This window comes from Cibotium barometz, unplaced genomic scaffold, assembly GCF_041138505.1.
Source record: "Cibotium barometz isolate CiBa-2024 unplaced genomic scaffold, ASM4113850v1 ctg522, whole genome shotgun sequence".
NCBI classification, from domain to species: domain Eukaryota; kingdom Viridiplantae; phylum Streptophyta; class Polypodiopsida; order Cyatheales; family Cibotiaceae; genus Cibotium; species Cibotium barometz.
In genome coordinates this window covers 68,524-90,000 of record NW_028229453.1, presented here as the reverse complement: position 1 = coordinate 90,000, position 21,477 = coordinate 68,524, and the positions used below count along the sequence as shown (strand labels likewise).

The 21,477-nt window shown below is 45.6% G+C and overlaps 1 protein-coding gene across 8 annotated transcripts in view; it reads left to right on the top strand.

The window, feature by feature from the left end:
* The first annotated feature begins 230 nt into the window (after positions 1–230).
* The window catches only part of LOC147602528 (uncharacterized), a 29,069-nt gene continuing 7,822 nt past the window's right edge, over positions 231–21,477 (top strand). For 5 of the 8 annotated variants that reach the window (XR_015265797.1, XR_015265798.1, XM_086797931.1 and 2 more), the window contains exons 1-3: positions 271–932; positions 1,304–1,530; positions 1,651–1,741. Coding sequence is in view for 6 of the 8 variants with exons in the window: in XM_086797931.1 (XP_086654057.1) it covers positions 709–932; positions 1,304–1,530; positions 1,651–1,741 (542 nt within the window). In the remaining 2 variants the exon portion in view is untranslated. Of the gene's footprint in view, positions 933–1,303; positions 1,531–1,650; positions 1,742–21,477 lie in introns of all 8 variants that reach the window. The other 3 variants (XM_086797932.1, XM_086797933.1, XM_086797934.1) reach the window with 2 other exon arrangements.

Here is a 21,477-nt window from a genome sequence, read left to right as displayed (position 1 = left end):
CATAACAATGCGCTAGTTAGTACAAACCAAATTATTTCACTTGTCCTTAAATATCAACCCAATATGCACCCAAAACGTTTTTTTGTGATTAATTAATTAGTTGGTGTGTACAAACCTTGGGTTCAAGGCACCAAAATTTTGTTATGTTTATTAAGGTTTTTTGTAAGGTCAAAATGAAAAATGGAGGTTAAAAAAAAATCATTGACCCGTCTTTTTTTAGCACTGTATCTGGGACTCTTCCTTCTCTGTGCACTATCAATCCCCCCCCCCCCCCACAAAAACGGAAACGATAGGGATCACTGCTGCGGTAATGCTGTTGAGGGCCTGCCTAGCGCAGACGTGGACTGGCTGCCTCCTTTGCTGCGATCTCTAGGCGGAGGCCTCTCAACAGCGCGCCCTGTGGTGTTGTCTTTTGCGAAAGTTTGACGTGGTCTTGGGAATTTAGTGAATAAAGTATACGGTGAAAGGAGCGTATATGGCGACGTAATACAGGCGGTGTGCCTCAGTTTGACCCAGATCGAAACGTTGTTGCCGTATCTTTTTAAAGTTTCGAGTCCCTCGTGCCTCAATCTCCTGTTTTTGGGTGTGGAGTGAGGTGAATGCGCCCTTTTGTGCGGAGCCTCCACAACGGAAGGCATAGGTCGCAGCAGGCGGAGAGGCAGATTAGGATTTTTCTTGCAGGAAGGCTTGCACAGGCGGCCGAAAACCATGTTCTACGGGGCGATGGTGTGGGATCCGTGGCTCATCGTCTCGCAGATCGTCTGCATCCAATGCCTCAGCTACATAAGCCTCGGTCTGCTCCTATGGTTTCTGGTGGGCATGCACGTGCCAAGCTTCACTCTCAAGTATTTCTTCGATTATTCCATGCTCACCATTTCCTCGATAACAGGATGGCGCATCATTGCGGCATTTCTCCTGAACGCCCTGGCAGGGTAAGTTGAGCGACCTTGGTACAACAGTTGCCTTTTTGAACCTTTAAAAAACGAACTGCTAACAATTAGGGTACATGCCAGGCTGCTATTTTTCAGAGATCATTGCTAGGCTGTTTACGTCTGCGACGTATGAATGACACAATAACAGGAGTCTCTCATGTATTTCAAGTTTCTTTTCTTTACTTCAGTGAGAAATACTCTCTTTCTGCCCGTCCACTAGAAGGGCCACATGATTTCTTCTCTTTAAGAATAGGAACAAATGGGTGGCGCATCTTTATCACATTGCTTCAAGATCTTCATTCAGAAGGATATTGGAGCTCCTTTGTTAGTATAGGACATCAGTATTGACTTCAGTTTTTGCAACATGTCAGGGCTGGTTTTTTACTACTGATCGCCGAGAGAGCTAAAAAGTGTCTAGACTTCACAGCGACAATGTACATTGTTCATCTGTTCCTGTGCCTTATTTATGGTGGTTTGCCCTCATCTATTATATGGTGGGTGGTGAATGGGATTGGTGTGGTAATCATGGCAGCATTTGGTGAATGGTTATGCATCCGGCGTGAGTTAAGGGAGATACCCACAAGAAGCTTACGTGCAAGTAAGTGCCCCCTTGTCTAGGTTTTCTCTCAATTGGCTTTTGAAGTGTGAGTTTGACTATGTCGGTAAATTTCAAAGAATTGTCTACATATGCTATTATTGGCTTGTTTTGTTCTAATAGACGCATGTCGATTTACAAGCTTAGTATATCAATTTGTCAATTTGCAACTAAGAACTACCGAGAACACCACTACCAAGTATACACTAATATGGTGAGTCTTTTCAGTATGGTGTTTAAGTAAAAAGATGTGAAGACTACGGTGAAAAAGTTTTCAAAATGGAGCTCTTGGATAAGGTGAGGTTGCATCATTGTTTTATGGCAAATTGATTTTCTTAAAAAAACCTTTCACCTATGAATTCAACATTTGCACCCCATGTCTGGAAATTAACTACCCAAGGAAAGCAGTAATCCTCTTTGAGCTAGGAGGCCATACCTCTTCAAACTTTCCATGTGGCATCGAGGTACTTCGTTTACACTAGAGTTTGCAAGATGCAATCAGTAAGTCATTAATGCTGAACATTATTGAAGGAATCCACGGTGTTAGGATGATACATGTGCAAGGATAGAGATGGAGGTTCAAGCCATAGAGATGATGCACAAAGAGAGAGAGAGAGAGAGAGAGAGAGAGAGAGAGAGAGAGAGAGTGTGATGTGATAGCAAGCACAAGAGAAATATGTTGCACAACTCAAAGGATACTCTTGTAATTAGAGAACCTCCCAAGTACATGCTTTTATAGTCATCAAGCCTTATCTTCTGACCTAGACTTTAATAAGGGCTGTTCACACCCATAGAGGGCGTTCACATGTTCACACCCATAGAGGGTGTTCACACCAACTAACTCTGAAATACCCAATATCCCCCTTTGGAGTGATGGAGGTGATGCTTGCAAACTTTCAATAGTCTCTATACTCCAACACTAGCAAAGAAACAAGACATGTTTCCTACTATTGACTTAGAGGTTCGTGAGCGTTGCTCAGGGGCATAAAAGCATGGCTCAAAGGCTCAAGTAGCATGGTTCAGTGCAAAGAAATCAAGCTGACCTAGACTTTAATAAGGGTTGTTCATACCCATAGAGGGTGTTCGGACCAACTAACTCGGAACTATCCAATACCCCATTTGGAGTGATTGAGGTGATGCTTGCAAACCTTCAGTAGTCTTTATACTCCACCGCTAGCAAAGGAACGAGACATGTTCCCTACTATCGACTTGTAGGCTGAGGAGCATGGTGCAGAGTCATAAAAGCATGGCCTAGAGGCTCATGTAGCATGGTTCAGTGCAAAAAAATCAGAGGTCAAGTCGTGCCTTGAGAGACAAAGACAATCTACATTAGTATACCAAAACACTTCCCCCCTTGCCTGAAACATAATAGGAACTAGAAGTCCCAATCATAATCTTCCTCCTTAAGAGAAAGATTCTCCATTGCTAGTATAGTGGTCACTGTGAATGCCTTGTCTTTTGGTTCATGATCTTCTTTTTTCTTTAGCTATAAGGTTTGCATGTTCTTTTTCTTGTTCCTTTGCTATCTTCTTGAAGCATTTTGCTTCTATGTGACCAAGCTTCTTAAAGTAATTGCACTTGATTGTTGTGCCCCCTTTCTTTCCTTTCCATTTGGTTGCCATAGCTTTGTCTACATCAAATGCCTTTTCACCTTGAACCTTAAGACATCGATCTTCCTCTGTTAACACTGAAAGCATGTCATCAAAGGGTTTCTCTTTGGCCACTCTCAGAAACGTCGAAATCTATGAAAACTTGGTGATTTCTTCTATGCCGGATAGAAGAACAACCTTCTTGTCATCTTCTTTAGCATTCACTCCCAGGCTTGAGAGGTGTTGGAGAATGGAACCAAGTTTGCCCAAGTGTTCTCCCAAGGTCTCTTCTTCACTCATTTTTAAAACAAACAATTTTTGCTTCAAGTAAACCTTTGAGTTATTTATCTTGTTGCCAAACATATTTTCCAATTTGTCCCATACCTGATTAGCACTCTTGTTGAAGTCCATGTGAACAAGACGTTTGGACAATGTGAGCCCGATGAGAGCAATGGCCTTGTCATTTCAGTCTTACCAGATTTGAATCTTCTTAGCTCCTCATGGTTGCCTGGTTTCCTGATGGTGCTGTTGACCATAGGCCACAAGCTCTCCCTCATTAGATAAAGACGTAGTTTTGTTTGCCATGTCAAGAAGTTGATGCCATTGAACTTGCCTATTCCAAAAATTCCCTTGCTGCCCTCCCTATTTTTGATTTGGGCCTAATCACATGCACCCTGCACTGCACTGGGGTACACAGTGACACACTGGCATCATATCAGTGCAACATTTGTATAGAAATAGTACCTTTCTAGGAACATTTTTTGGCATACGCCGTGACCCCACAGTCCCGGCACTGCCAGGCACGAGCTACATAGGTTAGTCTCTCCGAGACATAGAGCTCAGTCTGGAGTTAGTCCTCTTAACCCACTTGGAGAACCCCATCAAATAACTGCATGTATTTGTCACATGCACTCTGCACTCAGTGCATGGTGACAAGATGGCTCATCATCAGAAGTGCAGCAGTTGTACAGTTTTAGAACCCAATAGGATGATATTTGTCGTACGCCGTGACCCCATTGTACATCCTCAGTCCAGGATAAGTCAGGCACGAGCTACGTAGGTCATTCCTCAGCCTTAGCGGGTCGGTCAGTCAGTCAGTCAAGTCCCTTAACCCACTTGGAGAGAATCATTCATGCATGTAGAGTCAGTAGAAGCCTTAGGGTTTGCATCAGAAAGCACTCTGCATCTTGCATATTATGCATACATATGCCTGTGCATCATTTAGAACATCCCCGAAGCCTTAGGGAATTTACTGGGATTTATCTGGTAATTTTTCCATATTTATTAGTATTTATTTATCATTATTTGCATTATTGGGCATTTATAAATATTAACTTTATTAAATGACCAACCTCCAGTTAGTATAAATAGGCTTGCCCAGAGCCTCTTTTGCTCATTCAGTCTTCATTGTGCTAAGAGCTCTCCTCTTTCTTGCTTTCAGCCCAAGACTAATCCAGCCCTAGTGCCCATAAGCTTTCTTCTCCAGCCCCTTGAGATCCATAGCTTCAGCCCAGCCCTAGGTGCCTGTGTTCAGCCTCTTTCAGCCCTGAATTCAGCACTCAGTTCAGGCCCTGATTCAGTCCACAGTTCATCTTCAGTTCAACGCCAGTTTGCAGCCTCCAGACACCTGCGTTTTTCTGTCCAGCAGCAGAAGACCTCTGCGTTTTCTGTCCAGCAGCCTCAGTACCCTGCAGCTTCTGTCCAGCAGCCCCAAAACTGCTGCGTTTCAGTCCACAGCATCCTCCTCACCTCAGCGTTTCTGTCCACAGCAGATTCCAGCCCTGAAGCGAACAGTCTACAGCAGTTTCCAGCCCTGAAACTGTTGTTTGCATCAGTGTCCAGCCTTCTATGCATCATCAACACATTCAGCAGTCATCTGGTGAAGGTAACACAGCATTCATATGTGTTTTCAGCATTCTAACAGTGTGTAGAACAGTCCACCTTCTTCTTCTTTGAGCCTCAGGTGTGCAGCCCTTCCTCATGCCCTTGGGAAGAGTGCATAGGCTCGAGATCAAGCCATTGAGGTGTTTCTACAGCAGTGTACAGATCAGCCGCTCTCCGATCCTCCGAGATCTTGCGTTTGGCTTATCTACAGTCCAAAGTCATTCTCTCTAAAGTAATAAAGCAAATACTATCTCGTTATCGGGATAGGGGGCCCTTCAGTGGGTAATTCGGGACCCAATCTGGTGTACAGTTCTCATCTATCTCTCTCTCAACTCTTTAAAGTTTGAAGTAATTAAAGTGGATTGCTAAACTCACGAAACTCAGGATACAGAAGACGGTGTGAGTATATTGTGTGACAGGATCAACCAATACAAAGACTTTCGCTGCATATCACATTGGTATCAGATTCAGATAGTCCACACACACCGTATCCTAGCGTGGGGGCATCCTCGGATGGTTAGATTGCGTTCCGGCACGACCACCGACTTCAGCATCATGTCTACACGAGAGAGTACTCATCAGCCGGAAGACGTCTCCCCCGAAGGAGACCTTGCTCTTCCGCCTACAGCAGACACCATAGCTCTTCTAAGAGCTCAGAACCAGCTACTCATGGAGCGTCTCCAACTCTTGGAGGCAGCAGCAGCACGTCCTTCTACACCTCCAGCAGCACCCGACTACATCTCCCTCTTCTTTCAGATGGAACAACAAAGGAGAGAGGACGAGGCCCGAAGGAGAAGAGAAAAAGAAGAAAGACGGGACTATGAGGAAGCCCAACGCAGGATCGACGAAGACCGGCGTCAGGCTGAACTCGCCGCTCGGGAACACCAACGTGAGCTTGATCAAGAACGTGTGTTACTCGAACACCAACGGGAAAAGGAGGCCATACACTTGAGGTATCAGCAGCTCTCCTCAGTCTCCCCAGTCATAGGTGTCACCAGCTAGCATCCCGCAGCAGCATCAACCACCATCATTCGCAGTCAACCGAATTTCAGCAAGTATGATGGTAAGTGTGATCATTCTTCAGTTAATCAATTTATTCATCAGTTTAATGCTCATTTTCCATTAGCTAAGATCACAGACCCACAAGACAAAGTCCACTTGGCGGCTCCCCATCTCACTGGTGAGGCAGTCACTTGGTGGCAGCGTTGGTCTAGTATTCATACTGACCAGGCCACAGGTGTCACAGCCTTTGACTGGGACATCTTTGTCCATGACCTGAAGACCAGATTTCTCCCGCCCCAGTACATGACCGGTCTGAAAGACGAGTTCTATGGACTCAGACAGAACGGTTCCCCAGTGCTTCAGTTTTTCGGTAAGGTTATTACTTTAGCACAGCAGTTAGGGTTATCTGAGCAGGCCAAGATGGAGCAATCCATTCGTGGATTGGACTCCAACATTCGGTTCACAGTTCGTAACTTTGAACCAAGTACATATGACCGGGCTCTGACTCTCGCTCAGAATGAAGAAATGAAGCTCAACGGGGGCAAGCCCAAGCAGACATCTCAGTCCAGTACCAAACCCCAGCAGCAGCAATCAGCTGCACAGACAGGGAAAGGTAACGCATCTTCTAAAGATGCTAAGAAGGACAGCAGTAATAGCTCCAGTTCAGGGGGTAAGAAGGATAAAGAACCTAAGAAAACCCCTGATGAAAAGGCTAAAGCAGGCATTACTGGAGGTTATCTTCCTCCAGAGGAGAAAAAGAAATACCAGTCAGAAAATAGATGTTTTTTCTGTCATATTATAGGGCATGGTAAGAAGGATTGCCACAAATGGCAAGCGGCACAAGCTGCCAAAGCTCCTTCTGCCACAGTTGCCACAGCCTCCCCAGCTCCTCCAGCCCCGCCTACTACCTCAAATGCAGTTCAACTTTTACCTTCCATGCATCCTATGCCATCCGTGGTATTTGATGCTAAGCAGGAGGGTGAGAGCGATGCTGCTCAGAAGAGCCTTATCCGAGCTTATGGCTCTGCCCAGGGCCGACAGTTTGTAGTCCTTTTCGATATGGGCAGTTCTGAAGACGCCATCTCTCCCCGGTTGGCTAATAAATTGAACTGCACTTTAGTCCCATATCATCTGGATGTGGACGGGTTTACACTTGGTCTTCGCACCGACATTTCCCAGAAGGCATAGCAGTTTGCCTTTGAAGTTCAGAAGGCCTCATTTCAACGAGATTTCATCGTCTCCCCTTTGTTAGGGTGTGACATGATCTTAGGAATTCAGTGGTTCCGTCAGTATGAGCCTATTCCCAATTGGGGACAGGACACTTTTACTATTTGTAAAGGTTTTCCTGAGCCTGTCATGATTCGGGGGGATAGAAGCATTCTTGGCATCCCATTGATTTCGCATCTCCAGGCCCGACGAGCTATCCGCAAGGGAGCAGAAGGAGCACTTCTTTATGTTCGTGCTCAAACAGCCCCTCCCTCATTAGTAGCATCCATTACATCTTCAGTCCCTTAGTTAGCAGACCTCCTATCCAGACACCAGGACATTATGCTTAGGGACGATCTCCCGCCCAGTCTCCCTCCCTCTCGCCTTGAGGACCATCACATTGATTTGGTCCCTGGATCAGACCCTCCTAGCAGGTTTCCCTATCGTCTTTCCAAGACTTTAGAGGGCGAGTTGGAAAAGCAGTTATCTGAGCTTCTCCGAGCCGGATTCATTCGGCCTTCTTCCTCCCCATTTGCTGCACCTATCCTCTTTGTCCAAAAGAAGGAGAAGTCTGCACGCCTTTGTGTAGACTACAGGGCATTAAACAAACTCACTATCAAGAATAAGTTTCCTATGCCCAGGATAGAGTACATTTTGGAGCGTTTAGACGGTGCTAAGTTTTTCACTAAGATCGACCTCAAGAGTGGTTACCATCAGGTCCGCATTTTTGAAGCTGACATTCCAAAAACAGCTTTCAGGACAGAGCGTGGTCACTACGAGTTCGTAGTCATGCCTTTTGGGCTTACAAATGCACCCGCAATGTTCAATAAGATGATGTCTAGAATTTTCGCAGTCCACATTGGGAAGTGTGTTTTCATATTCCTTGATGACATTCTAGTCTTCTCAGCCACTGCGGAGCAGCATGAGAAAGATGTGGAGAAAGTCTTGCAACTTTTGCGAGATAATCAGCTCTACATAAACGCCAAAAAGTCTATCTTTGGTGTTAAGGAAGTTCAGTATTTGGGCTACATCATCGGTTCCGATGGGATTAGACTGGACCCATCAAAGGTTCAGGAGATCTTAGATTGGGACATTCCTAAGACCGCTCAAGAAATCCGTTCATTCGTAGGTCTTTGTCAGGCCTATAGCACACATGTCCATCAGTTTTCCAACCTTGCAGCACCTCTTACCGACTTGCTCAAGGGGTTGAAGACTCGCAAGCAGAAAGTCTCAGTTACAGGTAAGGCACTTGATGCATTCCGTGCACTCCAGAAAGCTGCCTCAGAAGCACCTGTATTAAAGTTAGCATCATGGGACGAACCTTTCGAGGTCATCACCGATGCCAGCAATGTAGCCATAGGTGCAGTCCTCCAGCAGGACAATAGACCCGTGGCATATTACAACAGAAAGTTGGATGTCGCCGAAAAGAATTATTCGGTATATGACAAAGAGCTTTTGGGTGTGATCACAGCGCTCAAACATTGGAAGCCTTTTCTTTATGGACAGGCTTTCACAGTGAAAACAGACCACCAAGGACTTAAGTGGCTTCAAACTATGCCAAGTGCCCAGTGGAGTGATCGACAGGCCAGGTGGAGTCAAATCTTCCAACAGTTTGGAGGTATGATTGAATACATCCCTGGTAAGCATAACCCAGTAGCAGATGCTCTCAGTCGAAAGTCCAGCATCCAGGCAGTCCAAGAAGCTACCATTCTCGAAATCACGGGGAAGGACTTGGATAGTATGAAAGACCAATATGTCGACTCCCCTGAGTTTGGTACTCAGGATAGTTTGGCCCTCACTTCTGAGCCTGGCCACTATTCAGTACAGAACGGTTGGTTGTTCTACAAAAACCGTCTCTGTGTTACTCGGGAAAAGCGTTCCGCTCTTCTCCACGATGCCCATGACTCCTTAGTTGGAGGACATAGGGGTATCAACAGTACCCTCGAGAAATTAGAACGGTCCTTTTATTGGCCAAAGATGAGGCGTGATGTCTATGCACATGTACAAGCTTGTAAGATTTGTCAAAAAGTCAAGGTTCCCCATACAAAGAAGGCAGGTTTACTTCAACCTTTGCTTATCCCCGACGGACCTTTTATCGACATATCTATGGACTTTGTAGGGCCTCTACCAGCATCCATTGGATCCCGTAACACTCAGTGTTTTACCATTGTGGATCGCTTTAGTAAGTTCTGCATGCTCATCCCATGCAAGCATACGGCCACACAGCCGAGGACGTAGCCCGTCTGTTTCTCAAGCATTGGTATTCAATTTGTGGTTTGCCTAGCACCATAACATCAGACAGAGATTCCAAGTTTACCTCGCATTTCTGGAGGGCATTATTTGAAAACTTTGGAACTAAGTTGCAGTTGTCTAGTGCATTCCATCCCCAGACAGATGGCCAGATAGAAATTTATAATCAGTTGGCCTTTGATGTCCTCAAGTCATATTGTCATGACCAGTAGTCCAAATGGGAGCACTATCTTCCGTTGGTCCAAGCTATCTTGAACGACACTCATTCATCCAGTGTCGGACGGACTCCATATGAAGCAGCCTTTGGTCGCCGTTTTTCTTCTCTTTTGACGAGAATGGTGTCTCCATCTTTAGAGGCTAATAAAACCACGGAAGCATTTTCCGAGATCATTGAGTCAGTCAAAGACCGCTTGACCAAAGCTCAGGAAGCATATAGCAGACAGGCAAATAAATCTAGACGAGATGTCCACTTCAAGGAAGGGGATTGGGTCTATTTGCGTATCATGAAGCAGAGATTGAAACAAGTGGGCAAACGTTGTCCCAAGCTTTCATTCCGTAGTTTTGGCCCTTTTCCAATAGTTAAGAAGTTAAGTGATGTCTCCATGAAGTTAAAGTTGCCTGCCAGTTGGACAATGCATGATGTTTTCCATGTTTCTTGGCTAAAACCATATGTTGGTCCAGAAGTGTTTGATGTTTCAGATGAACAGCAGCCAGACGTGGTAGACGAGACAGAAGTTATTGAGCCTGAACAGATCCTTCTTCATCGATGGAAGCATGGTTCCGGTCGACGGATTCGTCAGTTCTATACGAAGTTCCGAGATCGAGGCACCCACGAAGCCGTATGGCTCGACGAGGAGTTCTTCCAGAGTACCCCCAATTATTGGCGGACTACTTGGAAGCCATGAACCTGCCGCCAAGCTAATCAGGAGGGAATGTTACATGCACTCTGCACTCAGTGCATGGTGACAAGATGGCTCATCATCAGAAGTGCAGCAGTTGTACAGTTTTAGAACCCAATAGGATGATATTTGTCGTACGCCGTGACCCCATTGTACATCCTCAGTCCAGGATAAGTCAGGCACGAGCTACGTAGGTCATTCCTCAGCCTTAGCGGGTCGGTCAGTCAGTCAGTCAAGTCCCTTAACCCACTTGGAGAGAATCATTCATGCATGTAGAGTCAGTAGAAGCCTTAGGGTTTGCATCAGAAAGCACTCTGCATCTTGCATATTATGCATACATATGCCTGTGCATCATTTAGAACATCCCCGAAGCCTTAGGGAATTTACTGGGATTTATCTGGTAATTTTTCCATATTTATTAGTATTTATTTATCATTATTTGCATTATTGGGCATTTATAAATATTAACTTTATTAAATGACCAACCTCCAGTTAGTATAAATAGGCTTGCCCAGAGCCTCTTTTGCTCATTCAGTCTTCATTGTGCTAAGAGCTCTCCTCTTTCTTGCTTTCAGCCCAAGACTAATCCAGCCCTAGTGCCCATAAGCTTTCTTCTCCAGCCCCTTGAGATCCATAGCTTCAGCCCAGCCCTAGGTGCCTGTGTTCAGCCTCTTTCAGCCCTGAATTCAGCACTCAGTTCAGGCCCTGATTCAGTCCACAGTTCATCTTCAGTTCAACGCCAGTTTGCAGCCTCCAGACACCTGCGTTTTTCTGTCCAGCAGCAGAAGACCTCTGCGTTTTCTGTCCAGCAGCCTCAGTACCCTGCAGCTTCTGTCCAGCAGCCCCAAAACTGCTGCGTTTCAGTCCACAGCATCCTCCTCACCTCAGCGTGTCTGTCCACAGCAGATTCCAGCCCTGAAGCAACAGTCTACAGCAGTTTCCAGCCCTGAAACTGTTGTTTGCATCAGTGTCCAGCCTTCTATGCATCATCAACACATTCAGCAGTCATCTGGTGAAGGTAACACAGCATTCATATGTGTTTTCAGCATTCTAACAGTGTGTAGAACAGTCCACCTTCTTCTTCTTTGAGCCTCAGGTGTGCAGCCCTTCCTCATGCCCTTGGGAAGAGTGCATAGGCTCGAGATCAAGTCATTGAGGTGTTTCTACAGCAGTGTACAGATCAGCCGCTCTCCGATCCTCCGAGATCTTGCGTTTGGCTTATCTACAGTCCAAAGTCATTCTCTCTAAAGTAATAAAGCAAATACTATCTCTTATCTTCTTATTTCTTTTAGGATTTTTGGAGCTAATATTTATATTCTAACACTTTCCTAATGTTTCTAGCCTTATTGTCTCACTCTTCTCTAAGTGCACTCTCTTTCCTTCTTGAAATCTATATTAAAAGAGACACATATATACATGGCTTGGGAGGGACCTTACAATCTCCCCCACTTCAAAGATTCGAGATGTCCTCATCTCGCGAGCTGGGATAGTATCTAAGTAAATCCTCTTATCTCTTTCAAAGTGGTGTTCCCACTAGGTAGAAATCTTCTTTTATCTGAACATTGTTCTTAAAGAGTCTTTTATTTCATGTGTTTGGCTCGTTTTGTTGTGCCTCCAAAAGGTCTTTTTTATTCTAAAGTTAATTGGCCTTATTATCCTAATTTCATGCATCCATATACCTCTCATGTGATATGAACCTTCAAATTCCTTTTTCTATATCCCCATGTAATATGGTACTTAAAGAATTATAATGGAAAAACCAAAATCAACTGTATTTACAAGAGATCCCTGAGAGGGATGTATACAATCACCTAAGATAATATACTGGGTGTTCCTATGCTGAAAAGAAAAAATATGACTAGACCAATCTATCTGGACTTGAAGAGTCTTAAACCACTCAATCCCTAATAACAAGTCTACATGTTCTAGGTGCATAATATAACATTCCAGAATATCTTTCTAGTCTTGAATCTAGATTGGTAGCATCTCCACCTTTCGATGCCATACTTGCCTTTCCGCAGGTAGGCGTACCTCGTAGGTATGATCGCTGGGTGTCGTATCAAGACTCAATTTCTGCACAAGTTTGTAGTTAACAAAGTTATGTGAGCTGCCAGGGTCTAGAAGAATGTGGATTCTATGGCCGTTCACTTCTCCATAAACTCAGAGAAGATCATGCAAGCCAAAAACTTTAGAGTTGAACAGACAATCAGAACATGTACTAGGACGAGAAAGTACAGTAACTGACGTACTTGTCAAAGACAACTGGTTAGCTGCCTTTGGCTTGGGTCCTGCGTTGGTCTTTGCACTCTTTTGCGGGCACTCGTTACGCATGTGTCCTTTTTCTTCGTAGATGAAACAACGTCCCTCCTTGTTGAGCTTCAAAGCCTTAAGGAGTCATTTCTTCTTCGCTGGTGTCGAACTTGAATTCTTTGAAGGTTGGTCCGAAGACTTTCCTTGAGTCTTGTTAGCCATTGACGGAGAACTTTCTTTTATGCTTGTTCCCCTGCTCGGTAATGGGTTTAGACTTGGAAGAGACCATTGTATCATCATAGATACGAGCTGAATGAATGGCCTCGTCCAAAGTTTTGCATTTGTTATTTTTAACCTGTAAATGGTATGAGTCGGGTAAACCGGCTACGAAGAACCCCAAAAGAGTAGTGGGATCCATCTTTGTAGCTTTCATTTGCAAGTCCCTAAACTTCTAGAGGTAGACCTCATAAATGAGGTGCTGCGAGGTCATGGTCAAAGCTGTAAACCAGGCAACATCATCATAATCATCCTCTTTCTTGAGGAATTCCTTCTTGAAGACGTCTTCAAATTGTGCCCAAGTCGTTGGCTTAGGGTTGAGTTCCTTCTACCAAAGCAAAGCTTTGCCTCAGAGGAAACCTACTGCTAACTGGATCTTTTTTCCATCATCATATGGATGAAACTGAAAATGGACTTGCCACTTATGTAGCCGAGTGTCCACGATCTCCTTGGTACGCTGCTTTTGCTCGCCCCCGAACTGTTCCGGAGTAATGTTGGGGCCTAAAGCAGAGGCCAAGGTATCTATACCCGAAAGAGTAGATAGGGTAGTGGTCAAAAGAGAGAGGGAGTTCTGTAAAGCTTGCATCTGCGCGACGATTTGTGCCTGATGTTCCGAAGAAGAAGCTTCGAGAGCTACTTTGAACTCTTGGAAATCAGATTTGGACACACAATCGTCAAAAAGATCGGCATCGGTATCTTCCATAGCTGGCAAGCCTTCGCGTTCGACAAGGGGCTCCAACTCGGATTCTTGGGTTGACATCATGAAGAGGGCAAGTGGAGAGAAAATTCGATCTTGCACAAGAAAAGTGCGAGAGAACTTGAGAGCTTGAGAGCTTGAAAACTTGAGAGATGTGTGGCAAGAAGCCCACTTAAGGGGTTTATATAATCTTCCCCAAAAGCAACTTGAGCTTTTGCTTTTGTGTTTATATATATATATATATATTCCGTTTTCTTTAAAAAAACACCTTTAAACCTTTGGGGGGGTCTTTAAACTCTTTTAAAAAAAAAGTTTAATCTAAAAAAAAAAACAAAAGCAGCCCAATTCGGCGTTCGATTGCTTTTACTGTTTTTTTTTCTCTCCCCTCTTGGATTTAGCGCATCCGGCCTGCCATGCTGCCATCGTCTGCCTGGCTGCCGTCGCATGCTTTGCTGCGCTAGCTTGCCTGCGTAGGAGTGGCCCTTGCGTAGGCCTAGCCACATGCCGGCGTAGGCGTGGGCGCCCGCCAGCCTGGCTTGGGCGCTTGCCTGCGTAGGTCTGGGTGTCTGCCTGCCTGGCCTGGGTGCCTGCCTGCGTAGGCATGGTCGCCTGCCTATGACAGCCTATACGCCTGCGCCTTCAGCCTATACGCCTACGCTTGCAGCACACGACCAGCAGCACACCTGACTGCGCATAAAACGGCGAACTACTCTCTCTCTCTCTCTCTCTTTCTAAAAGAAAAAAAACAGTCAATATGCTTTTTCTTATTTATCTCTTCAAACTCTTCATACAGTTGAAGAACATACAGCTGTGCTTCTTGCTAAGCAAACTACCCTACTAGACCACTTTCTCCGTCATCACGGGTTTCTTTGATGAAAAAGCAACATACTAATCTAAAAAAACAGCAGTATGCATAAACAAAACAGCAAGCTTCTTGAACACAGATTTCTTCAGTTTACTGACATGGAAGACAGGATGGACTTGAGAACTCTCCGGTAATTCAAGTTTATATGCTACGTCCCCAATCTTCTTAAGGATTTTAAAAGGACCACAATATCTCGGAGAAAGTTTATCACACTTTTCCGTTTTCATGGTTTCTGACTGCGCAGGAACCTTGAGGGATAGAGTTACCTTCTGCAAAGGTCACCTTTCTACGTCCTTTATCCGCATAAGTTTTAGCGCGATCCTGAGCGCTACGAATGCTCTCACGTGCGGCTCTGAGCATATCATTCATATCTTCAAGGAAATCCTTGACAGATTGAATCTTCTACTTTTCTAGGCCTACAGCCATCGGAGATCTCGGCTGGAATCCATACATTAAGATGAATGATGTAAATCCAGTCGCTGAGTGTTTGGAGCTGTTATAGGCAAACTCCAATAAGGGCAAGTACTCTTCCCAATTAGATTGCTTCTTACTAACGTAAGAACGCAACGTATCCTCTAGAATTTGGTTAACTCTTTCAGTTTGACCATCAGACTCCGGATGATCTGCCGTACTCATACTCAAAGTAGTATCCAACTTTTTGAAGACTTCCCTCCAAAAATGACTGTTGAACTTTCTATCTCTATCTGACACTATACCTGCGGGCATGCCATATAGCTTTTAGAGATGTTCAATAAAGAGTTTTGCCAACTCTGGCGTTTTAACAGCTTTCTTCGTGGCGATAAACTTTGCCATTTTAGTTAACCTGTCCACTACCACCCACACCGAGTCATTCTCTCGACTCGTCTTGGGTAAACCGGTAATGAAATCCATGGAAATGCTTTCCCATTTCCCCTGAGAAATCTCCAGCGGATGGAGTAGTCCTCCAACCTTAAGACGTTCGTGTTTATTGACCTGGCACTTATTGCATTTCAGCACATAAGTCTGGACGTCCTTAAACAAACTAGGCCAATAAAACTGTCTTTTTACTAGTGCATAGGTCTTCTGAATCCCGAGATGACCTGCACTTGGACTACCATGACTTTCTTTAAGAATTTGGGTCCGAAAGTCACCAATAGTTGGTACGCATACTCTACCCTTGTAGAGTAAGTACTCGTCGTCAATGGAGTAATTAGCATATTTCTCCCCCCGACGAAGTTTATCACTCCCCTTTGAAGCCGTGGCAGTCAAAGGTGATGAAGGGCCTATGTCAGAGCTCTCCAGCTCCAAACTATACCCAGAAGACATGGCTAGTCTCTCCGGACTAACTCTCGCTTCCCTTTCCGTTGCACCTTCGGCCAGTCTCTCCGGACTAGCAATCCGTGCCAACGAGGGAGGTGGTTGCGTCTGTGAAGAAGTGCGTATGCGTATAGCGCGCCAGACCTCTGTAAAAGATGGATCGTGCTCACATAAACTACGTAGTGACTCCAAGAAATCATTCTTGAAGACTGTGAAACTAAGTTCATTAATCTGTGGCCTGCGACTAAGTGCATTTGCCACCACGTTATACTTACCTTTCTGGTAACGTATCTCCTGTAGAATCTCCGCCCACCGATTTTAGACTTTCATGGTCCGTCCGGACCTCAAAAGGAGCACCATATAAATAGTGTCTCCACTTTTTCAGTGCATGAACTATCACCAGTAACTCTCGCTCGTAAGCCGAGTACTTACGCTGCGCACGATCTAACTTTTTACTCTCAAATGCAATTGGGCGTCCCCTTTGCATAAGTACGGCCCCAATGGCCTCATTACTAGCGTCTGTTTCCAAGACAAACGGCTCATTTGGATCGACAATAGTCAAAACAGGTGCAGCTGCTACGGTCACCTTGAGCTTATCATAGCTCTTCTGTTGGGCTTTTCCCCAACTAATGTTTTTAGTTTTTGACCGTAACTGGTCAGTCAACGGGACTGCGATCTTCGCGTAGTCCTTCACATACTGTCGGTAGAACCCCGACATGCCAAGAAAAATCTGCAGTTCCTCGAGATTCTTCGGTGCTGGCCATTTAAGAATAGCCTCTACTTTTTCTGGCTCCATCCGCGTACCATCGGCGGATATAATATGGCCAAGGTAGTGAATTTCTGTTTCAAAAAATTCACATTTGCTTATTATGTTGCAATGGTGTATTTGGCGCTTCACGTCTTACCAAGCTTATATGGATTCATAACTTATTCATCTACGTTAGTATTCCAATCCTGTAATAATCAAACTCCTCACATCTTGCCAAGCATATCTGGATGTATAACTAAATTATGTGCGTTAGTATTCGAACTATTTAATAATATAACTAATGAATCACGAGTTAAAGAGTGCCCTGTCTATGTTGCTACATGACCCACTTTGTCGACTTTGGGGTTGCCTCGATCCTACAAGTGCTATCCTCAGAATCACTTTCATTATACTTCAATGTAGAGACATCATAGTCATCTTCTTATGAGCTTCTTCCCCTCCTGCCTTTGCTTTTTTCTCTTCCTTCCTGGCATCCTTCTTTGGCACTTTTTCCCCTTCATCCTCTTCATCTTCATCTTCATCTTCATCAGCCCCTTCATCTTTCATAATACCTTTGCCCTTGTCTTGAACATGTGATTGCTCATGTAGAATTCTAATCTTCACAATAGAAATCATGATTTGAAAAGATATAAGAAACAATATTATAAAAGAACTGAAATATCTAATTGTTTAGTACATACCATCTTTGATTACTTTGATTTATAAGCCCGAGTATATATCTTGTTCTCGCTCTTAGGAAATTTACCATTTGGAAAGTCAAGAAATAATGGGCATCTCTTGTATATCCTTGCCTCCTAAAGGTCTCAAAGTTGCTCCTGCGTATACAGTATGCTCTCATGTCGTGGATTACGATAGTCATTTATGATGGCAGGCACAACTTCAATATATTTCTTGGCATGGCACTTACAAGTCCATCTACATATTGTTCTTAATCGTTATCTGATTAAGAGCCCTATAGTCCATGCACATCCGCATAGATCCGTCTTTCTTCTTTACCAGAAGAATAGGCGATGCCCACGGACTTGAACTAGGCCGAATGAAGCCTTTGTTTAAATATTCCGTCAATTGTTTTTCCACCTCCTGTGCCTCGGAGTGGCTTAATCTATAAGCAGGTTTGCTTATAGGTTTTGATCCTGGTATAACTTCGATGCCATGGTCTACTTCTCTAGATGGTGGTAAGCCATCTAGCAAATCATCAAGAAAAACATCCTGAAATTTCTCTAATGAATTCATTAAAGTATCTATGTACTTTTTCTTTAATGTCTCTTTCGCCTTGGATTTTTTATTGTTTGAATCGCATGCATGCCAAACAGGGTTTTCAAACAGTGGGTCTCGTCCAAGGCTATTTTGTTTTCCTTGTTTGTCTACGCAAACATCATCTACAGTTTCATCTACGGAAATAGAATTTAAAAGAGGGTAACAAGCATATATCTCTGCTATCTGGCCTCTGCGGACCGCTGTGCACAACACCATGGAGGAAATAAGTGGTGTGGCGGGGACAGTACAGTCGTCTTGCAGGGTAATGACTCTACCTCCATGCTCAAAACGTAGCGTATTATGTAGGTAACTCCGAGCTAGACTAGGGCCCAAGCCATACAGCCACTCCCTACCTAGATATACGTCTGCTCTGGCTAAGTGCATGACCTGAAAGTCAAGTGGAGCCTCGTAGTCCTGCATAGATAATGGGACCCCCAATACTATGGTATTCCATACCGTTTTGTCATACCCGTTGGCTAGGCCAACAGTATACTCATGATCGCTCTGGGTCTCAGTCAACCCCAACTTCTTGACTAACGAGTAGTTCAAGAAGTTGTGGCTAGCTCCATCATCGATAAAAACTGTGACTCTACGGCCACCTATGGTGCCATACATGCGCACCATGTCATGCGGACCTACAGTAGGTTGCCACATCGTTGGTGTCACCGAACAAGCGTGATGCTCATCACAATGACACACTGTCACCTCTCTGAACTCTGCGGAACTGAGAGGGAGTCTTTGCACTGTATGCAACTGCCTAGAGGATTTACCATCTCTTTTGGGCTCGTTGCCGCTCGTGCTGGCTTTAAGCTTTGGACACTGAGCCTTCGTGTGCCCTACATCGTTGCAATTAAAGCAGCGATTTTCCTTTCGCGCTTTAATATACTCCTCTTTTTTTTGGACTTCGCTGTCTCTTTTCTTCCAGGATGGTCGCGGTTTTTTAGACCAATGACCATCCTGTCCTCCCTGGTCCATCCTATCCCCCTGCTTATCACTGCGGAACCCTTTTCTTTTAAGGCCTGACCTCCTCTTCTCACTACCCTCGGTCCTACTCGAACCACCACGCGCACTACGACGCTTGATGTCATCAAATATCTGCACATACTTAATTGCCTTTGCTAAGTCTTTAGGCTGTAAGGGCTCTACGTACTCAAGGTAATCATCTTTGAGGCCTCTTTTAAAGCCTCGCAATGTCTGGAATGCATCGATCCCCTTTAGCTTGAGTACTATCTCCCTATAGTCTGAGATGTATTGAGTCAGGGATTGGTTCTCCATCAAGCACTTGTCCCATAACTCCCAGCTTCTCTCCGCCTCAATAACAGGCAAAAACTCTTTTCGAAACATCGTTTCAAACTTCGTCCAAGTGGCAGGACGAGTTGTCAAACTCATCCACCACTTGTACACTTTGCCGGTTAATGAGAGGCTAGCCTCTACGGGCTGCACCCGGCTAGGCTGCTGTCGCAGCGCATGCAAGTCTGACCACTTCGCTAGAAACATGTTGACCGAGTCCTTGTTTCTCTCCTTCTCCTTGCCACCAAAACTAGGCGGCTTCAAGTCTTTCAATAACGACAAAGCTGTCTCTACGGATGGCCCCGCAGGCGCATCGGTCTGTACTCCTGCAACCACTGGCGAGGCTATGCTCACCCGTGCCGCAGGAGCTCGTCTATCACGAGGAGTCGGAGTACTAGCCGAGGCGGCTGTCAGTGCGTCTAACCGTGTGGAGATGCTGTGTAGCATTGTGACTAAGTCAGCCTGGACTTTACCCATATTGTTCAGTTTTGCATTAAGATATTTAAAAAGTCCACTAGAGAGCTCCGTCTCTGTTAGGACGTCGGTAGGGTCAAATAGGTCATAATCGTCGTCGTTATATTCCAAGAGGTCCTCCTCGGTCCCCTCGGCGACGTTGGTGTTCATGTCATTTGGCTCATCGGCCTGAAAGGGGTCATCTGCTACTGCGGCCGCTACAGGCTCGCTGGGTCCTAAGGCGGGGTTAACAAACGAGGAGGGCGCTGGCGGATCACGCGTGATCGACGAGCGCACTCCGGACCGGACAACGGTCGGCCGTATACGGCCTGACAATTCGGTCGGGGTCAAACCCGCGACCGAGAACAAGAGCTGGTCGTGGCTGGCCGCCTGTGGGTTGGCCGTCGACGCTGGCCTGGCTGGCCGTCGGCAGCAGGCAAGCTGTGCCCGCTGGGCCGGCTGCGGCCAGGCAGGCCGCCCTTACAAGGTTCCCACACACACAGTTGACCTTTCAGATTCCCACACACACAGTCGACTTCTTCTCCCGTTGTGAATGCACAGTCGACCTCTTCTCCTACAGACAAGCTCCAAAGCAAAAAATCACAGAAATTGCTTACCTGCAATGGAGAGCTTGGGTGTGTGCAAGGGGGGGAGAGAGAGAGAGAGAGAGAGAGAGAGAGAGAGAGAGAGAGAGGAAACCCTTCCTTCCAGCTATGGTCAACTTCTTCTTCTGTGTACAACTTCTTGCTGTAGAAGATGATGAAGACTTTTGGGATAAGGTTATCCCCCCCAGTTTTGATTGAGAGCCAATCATTAAACGGCTGGGCCTGCTTCGCACGCCACTCGCGATCCCGACGCCAAGCTCTGATACCAATGTTAGATCTCCGTAGCGCCACTACGGGTGCTACTACAGGAGGGGACGGCCTCTGGCTCACCACCCAGCCGCAGAGAAAGAATGAGGATTGCCCCTCATCCCCCAGGCTATATAGTGTGTGGCCTGCCGTCCACACTAGCCTGGCCGCCCATGACTCCGCATGGGCGTCCTCTCCCACTGAACCCCGGATGGCCACGTCCTCGGCGCTCCGGCCGAGGCGTTGACGCTAAAGCCCGGTCTGGCCATCCGGTCTGCCGTCGGTCATGGGCGTTACAGCCTATGTGACATCCGGAGTAGGAGCTGGACCAACATCAGAACCATTAGTACGTGTTGTACTCCTTGAACCACCTATATGTGACGAGCCGCCATATGTACGAGTAGAACCATTTGTTCCACCTGGGCCTTGGTTTTCATCACCTGTAATCTCATCTGGTTTAGTTTCTTGATTGCCACTAGGAGCTGGTTGCTCCTCTGCTCGAGCTTCACGGCCACTGACTACATCCCATAAGCCTTCGGCAACCAAAACATGACGCATCATGTATGACCAAAGAGGGTAGTTGGAACCATCCAACTTGTCCTCTGCTCCCAACCAATTGAATATATCATTGCCAGCCATTACTCAAAACAAATACACTACCTGAGCCAAACAAATGCCACTGGCAACTTTGAGAGATGCCAAGTGACCCATAGATGGCAAAGACCTGCAAATATACTGAAATCACAAAGTGTAGGGATAGAAAGGTTAGCTGAATAGAGGCTGCTGACAAATAAGTCAGGATTGAGAGTTGTCCAGATGGCAAAAGTCGATTCCGATACCACCGAAAGAGAGCCCGAAGAAAGTCGAATACACCCCAATGCTCGGTTCAGCTCTGTTTTGGTGAAGGCTGAAAATTTGCAGGCTGGTTTTGGAGGCCCAAATGGACTCTGATTTTGATGACCTTTGGCTCGGGAGACTTGGGAGATGATGAGCACAACGATGCAAAAACTTTTTAGTTCAAAATTCTGGCTCTGCTATGGTGGCACTGTGGGTTGAGCTGGGCGACGACGGGTGAAAGTGGGCCGAGCCACCAACATCTGGGTGGCGGGTCGCCGG